This window comes from Pseudorasbora parva, chromosome 9 (assembly GCF_024679245.1).
Source record: "Pseudorasbora parva isolate DD20220531a chromosome 9, ASM2467924v1, whole genome shotgun sequence".
NCBI classification, from domain to species: domain Eukaryota; kingdom Metazoa; phylum Chordata; class Actinopteri; order Cypriniformes; family Gobionidae; genus Pseudorasbora; species Pseudorasbora parva.
In genome coordinates, this window is record NC_090180.1 from 49,230,502 (window position 1) to 49,241,266 (window position 10,765).

Below are 10,765 nucleotides of genomic sequence, written 5' to 3' on the forward strand. Positions count from 1 at the left end.
TGACAGGCTAAGTAACTTCCACTGACGCTTCAGAAAGAGATCATTAAACCCTAATGCAGCAAATTACATTTTTATGAGTGGGTCAGCAGTTCTGATGTTTTGATCACAGAGCCCTAATCTAATCTAATGAGGTTGGATTTAAGTATTAAACCCTGCAATAATCTGGACATCAGATGTGGATGTAAACATGACCTTTGACCCGCGTGAGTCAGGACGAGAGCACACACACAGATGGGACACTGAGGTTTATTCAGGCATCACCACACAGCTTTTGTCTTGTAGTAAACAGTCTTAAATTAACCAAATCAGTTTCTGAAGTCTTTAGAGGTTAACATGTTCAAAGTGCTTTCATTCGACAGGAGCCGTCCCGAATAAAGGCGAAGGCATTGGGAGTAAGACTGAAGCGTTTCAGAGAACAGCTCCGCTAATAATCTGCATAGATATCGTCAGTATGTCCATCCGGGAACAGCCGTTAAAGTGCCGAGGGCTAAATATTACACTCACTCAATCCCCAAACCAAGAGTCTGTCAGTAAAAACACATTAAAGCACACGTTAGAAAAGAGGATCGCAGAAGGCGAGGATTTGGCACCGATAGAGTCCTTCAGCATGAGCGCCGCTGCAAACAACGCTCGTCTTATTCAGTGTGTGTGTCTCGCTTCCAGTCCAAATATCGAAACATTCTTAAATCAAGATTCATTTACTAGATGAGTAAAATGACATGAGATATTTCTGCTCGTCTTCTGGGAAAATCTCAAAATGAGTTTTAGCTTAAAACAGGCAAAGTGATGGAGTGAGAAAAATGATCTTATTTCTTGTTTAAATCAGAAGAAATTATTTATTATTATTAAAAAATATATTATTTTTAAGAAAACAAGGAAAAATATCTTATTTAATTTGAATTATCTAGTAAATGCATCTTGATTAAGAATTGTTAGATATTTGGACTGAAAACAAGACAACAATACTGAGTAAGAAGAGCATTATTTGCAGTGCGGGAAGAAGAACGAGTGTGTGTTTTTACACCGAGTCTGACCGGGAGCGTTCACACACACACACACACACACACACACCGGAGCACCGGGAGAGAGCGGGGCTCGTGTCCGCGGTCAGTGCAGCTCGATGAACGCCTCCATCTCCTCCGGGATCAGCCGTTTGTACGGCAGTCGGTGTTTCCCGATGGCGCGCGCCGCGAGGCACTGCAGCGTGACGTGGTTCACCGGCTGGAGCGCGTGCTTCCCGGAGCTCCGCTCGTCCAGCAGCTCGTAGGCCGTCTTGCGCTGCCCGTTAATGGCGTCGAAGTGCGCTCCGGCCCGGATGAGCGCCGCCATGATCTCGGGACTCCCGTTAGCGGCGGCGATGTGGAGCGGCGTGTTGTTCTCGCAGTCCCGCGAGTCTACATCAGCTCCGCACTCCAGCAGCAGCTCGGCGACGGGGAGCGAAGGGAAGCGGCCCACCGGGTACCGGCCCACCGCCGTGGTGTCCGCATCCACGGCCATGTGCAGCGGGGAGTAACCGCTGCGCGCCCGCGGGTGGAGCTTCAGCAGCCGGTACACCGTGCGCCGCTTCAGCTGCTCCTCCTCCGGCGCGCACTGCAGCTTCTCCAGCAGGAACAGCAGGTGCAGGATAATGGACAGAGCTTTGGTGAACTGGGCCGGTTCCGGTGGACTCTCCCGCTGGGCCACCGCGCGCTCCACCTCGCGCACGCTCTTCCCCAGCACGCCCATGAGGTCCGCCACGGACACGCGCGCGGACTGCGAGGCTTTGGCGCGGTCCTGCAGCACGAAGGAGAATAGTTCGGCGAAGGAGAGGAAGCTGCTGGCCGTCATGGGGCTGAGCGGGTCCAGGTTGTTCTGCTGCATGTCCAGCGCGTATTTCCACAGGCTAATGCAGCGCGGGAAGTTCCCCGAGTCCGCGTACACGGCGCCGCGGTACCGAATGTAGTAGGAGGTGTCCGGGTGCGCGGGCCCGAGTATGCGCTCGCGGATGAGCAGAGCCTGCATGCGCATCTCGTCCGGGTCTGTGATGAGCGCGTCGAGCTCCTCGGCTGTGCTAACCTCACGCGCGCAGTCGTACGCCGGGACCGGAGCTCGCGCGGGCGGTTTGGGTAAGCCCGCCTCCCGCAGCTCCATCGCGCGTCTCCAGTAGCGCATGCCGCCGAGCAGATCGCGCTTCTTATCCACGAACGTGGCTCCTAGGAGCTCCAACGCGTCCACGCGCTCCTCGCGTCCGGGCCGCGGCTGGTGTACCAGATACTCCACGATGTTGGTGTGTCCGGTGACGCTCGCGGCCATCAGCGGCGTCATCCCATAGCCGTCGCGCTCCATCCGCGCGTCGCGCTTCAGCAGCATCTTCATGATCTCCAGACTCCCGGACTCGGCACAGTCGTGTAGAGCCGTGTTGCCCTTCACGCTCCTGCGGTTGACGTCCGCGCCGCGCTCCAGAAGGAAGCGCGCGATGTCGCGGTGGCCTTTATAGCACGCGATCATTAGGCAGGTGTGCCCGTGCCGGTTCGCCACCTCCATGTCCGCGCGGTGCTCCACCAGATAGCGCACGATCTCCAGGTGTCCGTCGAAGCACGCGGCGCGCAGCGGGGTGGAGTTGGTGAGCGTGGTGTTGTTGACGGAGGCTCCGTGCGTCAGGAGCGTCTTCACCACGGGCAGGTGTCCCGCGGCCGACGCGGCCCACAGCGGCGGCGCGCCCTCGATCGTCTCGCCGTCGAAGTTGACGGATCCCCCGTGCTCCGCGTTGGCCTTGCAGTGCTCCAGCAGGTACTCCACGACCTCCAGGTGTCCGTGACGCGCCGCGATGAGCAGTGGCGTGCCGCCTTGCGTCTTCTCCTCCGCTAGCGCCTCCAGCTCCTCTGCGCTTTTGTTGCTCAGCAACTTCTGGATGAGCGTCAGTTTGCCGTCTCTCGCCGCGTTAAACACCGCCGCGCTGATATCCATCGTATCGGCGAGTGTCCGTTAAAGCGCGTGTGAATTCGCGAGCAGAGCAAGCGAGCGTCGCTTCTTATTTAGTGTGAAGCGATCCTCGCTCTGCATTTTACTGCCATTTTAAGACTGCTGTCGAAATGGCGTCGATGATGTTGTTTGACAGCTCTGTTTACCACTGCCGCTTAGATCGCTGGGACTTGTAGTTTGTACGCGCGGTCAGCGCACTGCTCAAGCCGCACAAAGAACTACAATAATACCTGTCACCCGTCACGAGCGACCGGCAAGCTTGTCGCGCGAAGACTTGTGGGGGATGTAGTCCGCTTGCTGGTCTCAGCCAGTGTCGTTGTGCCTCACGCGAACTACATCCCCCATCATGCATCTGCTTAAACTCAGTCAGCTGATGTAAACACGGAATGTATGAATAACTCGTCTGGCATGTATGAAGTCACCGAGGGCTTATGCTGTAACAAAAACGACATTTTAATCGTGTTTTAGAGATATAAGTGTTTGGAATTAAAGTGCTCCCTGAGTTTTTATTTAGTCCGAGTTTGGTTGGTGTGTTTGAAGACACGGTTATGTTCCGTGTTTAATGTTAGGCTATAATATTTAATTGATTGTAAAGACTGAAGTGACATGACATGATGTTTTCATGATGCTGATTTATTAAACACTTAGTTCTGTTGTTTTACAGTAAAGTCCAGTCAGCTTTATTTGTGTTTTATTAAGCACTTTATACAGATGGTGTCAAAGCAGCACAGAATATAATGTGCTGTAAATCTCTACAGTAGCGGTTCAGATCAACACTACTCAACATTACGTGGAAAAGAACTCAGTAAATATGAAGTTAACACACAGACACATTTTTACATCAATAAGCTGTACTGAAGCCCACGGCGTGATGTCCTGTGCTGAAAGGCAGACTGGGGTTTTGTTGCTCTTTTGTTCAGTTTCACAACAAAATCACCAGTCTTCCACACAGCAGACAGAACACTGATCCGGGAACAGCAGACCGGACGTGTGTGTGTGTGTGTGTGTGTGTGTGTGTGTGTGTGTGTGTGTGTGTGTGTGTGTGGTGGGTAGATTTAGGGGCTGAGTGTGTGTGTGTGTGTGTTGGGTAGATTTAGGGGCTGTGTGTGTGTGTGTGGGTGTGTGTGTGTGTTGGGTAGATTTAGGGGCTGTGTGTGTGTGTGTGTGTATGTGTGTGTTGTTGTGTAGGTTTAGGGGCTGTGTGTGTGTGTGTGTGTGTTGTGTAGGTTTAGGGGCTGTGTGTGTTGGGTAGGTTTAGGTGTAGTGTGTGTGTGTGTGTGTTGGGTAGGTTTAGGTGTAGTGTGTGTGTGTGTGTGTTGGGTAGGTTTAGGTGTAGTGTGTGTGTGCGTGTGCGTGTTTTTAACTGTACAGAGGGGAAGGGAAGGAGGCGTCAGAGGAGGAGTTTAATGGACTCGCTCTCAGCAGACACTCCAGGATGAGCCGGTCATATTCAGGTCCATCATCCGGCCCGGATCCGGCCGACTGCAGTAACCCTCGGGATAAACACAGAGACTAACATTAGAAGCCGTTCTTCTGATGATGTATCGAGTCCATCAGGTGTTATGGGAAGTGTTCCCGCTTCCGGCTGACCTAGTTAATGCAGCCGAACAATCAGTCAACTGATCTGAATAATGAGAGTTAATAATGTTCTGTGTGTATGCCATAGTAAACAGATGTGTTTTTAGTCTAGATTTAAACTGGCAGAGTGTGTCTGCTTCCCGAACAATGCTAGGAAGACTGTTCCAGAGTTTAGGAGCTAAATAGGAAAATGATCGACCGCCTGCAGTTGATTTAGATATTCTAGGTATGATCAACTGGCCAGAGTTTAGAGACCGCAATAGACGTGATGGGGTATAATGTGTTAAGAGCTCGCTTAAGTACCGGGGAGCTAAACTATTTAGTGCTTTGTAAGTAATAAGCAGGATTTTAAAATGTATGCGATGTTTAATAGGGAGCCAGTGCAGTGTTGACAGAACTGGACTAATATGATCATACTTCCTGGTTCTAGTAAGAACTCGAGCTGCTGCGTTTTGGACCAGCTGGAGTTTGTTTATTAAGCGAGCAGGGCAACCACCCAGTAGAGCACTACAATAATCTATCTATGTATCTATCTATCTATCTATCTATCTATCTATCTATCTATCTATCTATCTATCTATCTATCTATCAATCATGTACCAGCTGGAGTTTGTTTATTAAGCGAGCAGGGCAACCACCCAGTAGAGCATTACAATAATCTAGCCTTGAGCTCATGAACGCATCGACTAACTGTTCAGCATTTTGCATTGAGAGCATGTGCCGTAATTTAGATATATTTATTTATTATATATTTATTATTGCTAAAATCATTTAAATTCATTTTTGACTCTTTAATGTACACACAGCACCCCATATTGAAAGAAAAACACAGAATTGTTGGGTTTTTTTTTTTGTTGTGCAGATTTATTAAAAGCTAAAAACTCAGCATTCAGACCCTTTGCTGTGACACTCATATATGTAACTCAGGTGCTGTCGATTTTTTCTGATCATCCTTGAGATGGTTCTACACCTTCATCTGAGTCCAGCTGTGTTTGATTATACTGATGGGACATGATTAGGAAAGCCACACACCTGTCTATATCAGACCTTATAGCTCACAGTGCAGGTCAGAGCAAATGAGAATCAGGAGGTCAAAGGAACTGCCTGAAGAGCTCAGAGACAGAACCGTGGCACGACAGAGATCTGGCCATGGTTACAAAAACCTTTCAGCTGCACTTAAGGTTCCTAAGAGCCCAGTGGCCTCCATAATCCTTCAATGGCAGACGTTTGGGACGACCAGAACCCTTCCTAGAGCTGGCCATCCGGCCAAACTGAGCTATCGGGGAGAAGAGCCTTGGTGAGGGAGGTAAAGAAGAACCCAAAGATCACTGAGGCTGAGCTCCAGAGATGCAGAGATGGAGAAAGTCAGCCATCACTGCAGCCCTCCACCCGTCGGGGCTTTATGGCAGAGTGGCCGACGGAAGCCTCTCCTCAGAGCAACACACACGAACGTTTGCTAAAAAACACCTGAAGGACTCCAAGCTGGTGAGAATTAAGATTGTCTGGTCTGATGGGACCAAGACAGAACTTTTTGGCCTTTATTCTGAGCGGTATGTGTGGAGAAAAATATCACCTGTCCAGTACAGTCCCAACAGTGAAGCGTGGTGGCGGCAGCATAATGCTGTGGGGTGTTTATCAGCTGCAGGGACAGGACGACTGGTTGCAATCGAGGGAAAGATGAATGCGGCCAAGAACAGGGATATCCTGGACGAAAACCTTCTCCAGAGCGCTCAGGACCTCAGACTGGGCTGAAGGTTCGCCTTCCATCAAGACAATGACCCAAAGCACAGCTAAAATAACGGAGGAGCGGCTTCACAACAACTCCGTGACTGTTCCTGATTGGCCCAGCCAGAGCCCTGACTTAAACCCAATTGAGCATCTCTGGAGACCTGAAAATGGCTGTCCACCAACATTTACCATCCAACCTGACAGAACTGGGGAGGATCTGGAGGAGGAATGGCAGAGGATCCCCAAATCCAGCGGTGGAAAACTTCCATCGTTCCCCAAAAGACTCACGGCTGTATCAGATCAGAAGGGGGATCTGCTAAACACTGAGCAGAGGCTCTGAGTACTGAGGATCATGGGATACTACAGTCTTTCTTTTTTAATAAAACTGCAAAAATGTCAACATTTCTGTCAGCATGTGGTGCTGTGTGTACATTAATGAGAAGAAAATGAACTTAAATGATTTTAGCAAATGGCTGCAATATAACAAAGAGTGAAAAATTTAAGGGGGTCTGAATATTTTCCGTACCCTGTATTCTTAAGATGCTAGAAATGTGTCTTTCAAATGAGAGATTGGTATCAAAGAGCACACCCAGGTTCCTCACTGACGACGGTGTGTGTGTGTGTGTGTGTGTGTGTGTGCATTGTGGGGACCTTCCATGTTTTTATACTGTACAAATAGAACATTCTATCCCTGCCCCTAAACCTACCCATCACACACACACACACACACACACACACACACACACACACACGAAACATTCAGCATTTTTACATCTAAAAAAACAACAACAATTTAGTATGTTTAAATCAATTTACATTGTGTGGACCGCTGGCTGGAGATCTCAGGTGTTACTATCCTTATTTGGTCCCCACAATGTCATATAAACAAGGACACACAGAGAGCGAGAGAGAGAGAGAGAGAGAGAGAGAGAGAGAGAGAGAGAGAGAGAGAGGGAGAGGGAGAGGGAGAGAGAGAGAGGGGGGGGGTGACGTGTTGATAGAGGGAATAACATGTTAAAAACCTTTCACACTGTAAACCCTTTGAGCGTTAAATGTTTCACAGAGAGAGGTTACGTCACTAATAATGATAATAAAACAGAAATCATAGCCATGATAAACAGCGCGTGAACGCCGACCTGCTGCGCTCGTGCCCGCTCGCACCTGTTGCGCGCGCGGGGAGTTCGAGCCCGAATCTGTGCAGCCGAAGCGAAGTGACTCCGAATCACAGTGAACGACACGTCACGCCTCTGAGTGAAGCGGATCAAAGATCAAATCAATGAGGTAGGCTACACAAACACCGTTAACTCTTAAAGCGGCGTGTGTGTGTGTGTGTGTGTGTGTGTGTGTGTGTGTGTGTGTGTGTGTGTGTGTGTGTGTGTGTGTGTGTGTGTGTGTGTGTGTGTGCGCTGATGATGATCTCACTCACCTTCACCAGCGGATCAACAGGTGATGCTGACGGGCTCGACTCGTGCACGAGCATCATCTCCCAGCCCCGCGCGCGCACGTCAGCGAGTCTCGAGGAATACCCGTGTGTGTGTTTATATAGAGCGCGAGCCGTGACGAGTCACATGACCAGCCAATGGGAAGCCTCCGCAGATTCAGCTGCTCCCGAACCACACCAACTCAAGTCAGATATGATATGATTAATAATTGATTCAAATTACACGGAGACATTTTAATTATAATTATAAATATTTTTATTTAATCTGGAAGAAACACAAGAGTGTCATATTCCACTTCAGATTACAGAAATAAATAATGAAGAATCACAACAACTGCAGAAATTATATGTGTTTGCAGCAGATGGATGGATGAATGGACAGATGATGGATGGACAGATGATGGATGGATGAATGGACAGATGATGGATGGATGAATGGACAGATGATGGATGGATGAATGGACAGATGATGGATGGATGAATGGACAGATGATGGATGAATGGACAGATGATGAATGGACAGATGATGGATGGACAGATGATGGATGGACAGATGATGGATGGACAGACGATGGATGGACAGACGATGGATGGATGGACAGATGATGGATGGACAGATGATGGATGGACAGATGATGGATGGACAGATGATGAATGGACAGATGATGGATGGACAGATGATGAATGGACAGATGATGGATGGACAGATGATGGATGGACAGATGATGGATGGATGGATGGACAGATGATGGATGGACAGATGATGGACAGATGATGGATGGATGGATGGATGGACAGATGATGGATGAATGGACAGATGGATGGACAGATGATGGATGGATGAATGGACAGATGATGGATGAATGGACAGATGATGGATGGATGAATGGACAGATGATGGATGGAAGAATGGACAGATGATGGCTGGATGAATGGACAGATGATGGATGGATGAATGGACAGATGATGGATGAATGGACAGATGATGGATGGACAGATGATGGATGGATGAATGGACAGATGATGGATGGATGAATGGACAGATGATGGATGGATGAATGGACAGATGATGGATGAATGGACAGATGATGGATGGACAGATGATGGATGGACAGATGATGAATGGACAGATGATGGATGAATGGACAGATGATGGATGAATGGACAGATGATGGATGGACAGATGATGAATGGACAGATGATGGATGGACAGATGATGGATGAATGGACAGATGATGGATGGACAGATGATGAATGGACAGATGATGGATGAATGGACAGATGATGAATGGACAGATGATGGATGGACAGATGATGAATGGACAGATGATGGATGGATGAATGGTCAGATGATGGATGGATGAATGGACAGATGATGGATGAATGGACAGATGATGGATGGATGAATGGACAGATGATGGATGGACAGATGATGGATGGACAGATGATGGATGGACAGATGATGGATGGACTGATGATGGATGGACAGATGATGGATGGACAGATGATGGATGGACAGATGATGGATGGACTGATGATGGATGGACAGATGATGGATGGACAGATGATGGATGGACAGATGATGGATGGACAGATGATGGATGGATGAATGGACAGATGATGGATGGACAGATGATGGATGGACAGATGATGGATGGACAGATGATGGATGGACAGATGATGGATGGATGAATGGACAGATGATGGATGGACAGATGATGGATGGACAGATGATGGATGAATGGACAGATGATGGATGGACAGATGATGGATGGACAGATGATGGATGGACAGATGATGGATGGATGGATGGACAGATGATGGATGGACAGATGATGGACAGATGATGGATGGATGGATGGATAGACAGATGATGGATGAATGGACAGATGATGGATGGACAGATGATGGACAGATGATGGATGGATGGATGGATAGACAGATGATGGATGAATGGACAGATGATGGATAGACAGATGATGGATGGATGGATGGACAGATGATGGATGGACAGATGATGGACAGATGATGGATGGATGGACAGATGATGGATGAATGGACAGATGATGGATGGACAGATGATGGATGGACAGATGATGGATGGATGGATGGACAGATGATGGATGGACAGATGATGGACAGATGATGGATGGATGGATGGATAGACAGATGATGGATGAATGGACAGATGATGGATGGACAGATGATGGATGGACAGATGATGGATAGACAGATGATGGATGGACAGATGATGGATGGACAGATGATGGATGGACAGATGATGGATGGACAGATGATGGATGGATGGATGGATGGACAGATGATGGATGAATGGACAGATGGATGGACAGATGATGGATGGACAGATGATGGATGGACAGATGATGGATGAATGGACAGATGGATGGACAGATGATGGATGGACAGATGATGGACAGATGATGGATGGACAGATGATGGATGGACAGATGATGGATGGACAGGTGATGGATGAATGGACAGATGGATGGACAGATGATGGATGGACAGATGATGGACAGATGATGGATGGACAGATGATGGATGGAACGGCACAGGATATTCTGAAATCTGCATAGCAACACCTTGGCAACCACACACAACATCATCATCTGGTTGTCAGGTTGGATCAGGTGCAGTGACGTCAGACTGAAGTAATCAATCCGCAGGTCTCGCCACAGGAACGCTTACATTAACTCTGATAGCAGCCTCTGATCTGCTCTGCGGATGAAAGGCGGAGCGGCGGGAGACGAGAGCGGGATAATGGAGGGATGAGAGCGGAGCGGCATAATGGAGGGATGAGACGGAGTGGAGCGGGACAATGGAGGATTACAGACGCGACTCCCTGAGTCTCAGCAGGAGAACCGGATCAGCAGAGTCTCATTAACATCTTCTGCTGTAATCCCTCCATCTCCATCAGCAGAGGTCAGAGGTCACCTTATGACCCCAGCCTAACGAGCAGAGCCGGATGTGAACGACATGTTCATGAGATGTAATGTTTCCTTTTGAGAGCTCGATGTGCTTTGGGGATTCCTGAGC

The 10,765-nt window shown here is 48.7% G+C and overlaps 1 protein-coding gene across 1 annotated transcript; it reads right to left on the reverse strand.

Moving 5' to 3' along the window:
• Positions 1-230: 230 nt before the first annotated feature.
• Positions 231-3,407, reverse strand: fem1a (fem-1 homolog a). The gene has a single exon (XM_067452929.1). The coding sequence runs from the start codon at positions 2,944-2,946 to the stop codon at positions 1,108-1,110; it is 1,839 nt and encodes a 612-aa protein (XP_067309030.1). The 5' UTR covers positions 2,947-3,407; the 3' UTR covers positions 231-1,107.
• Positions 3,408-10,765: the final 7,358 nt, after the last annotated feature.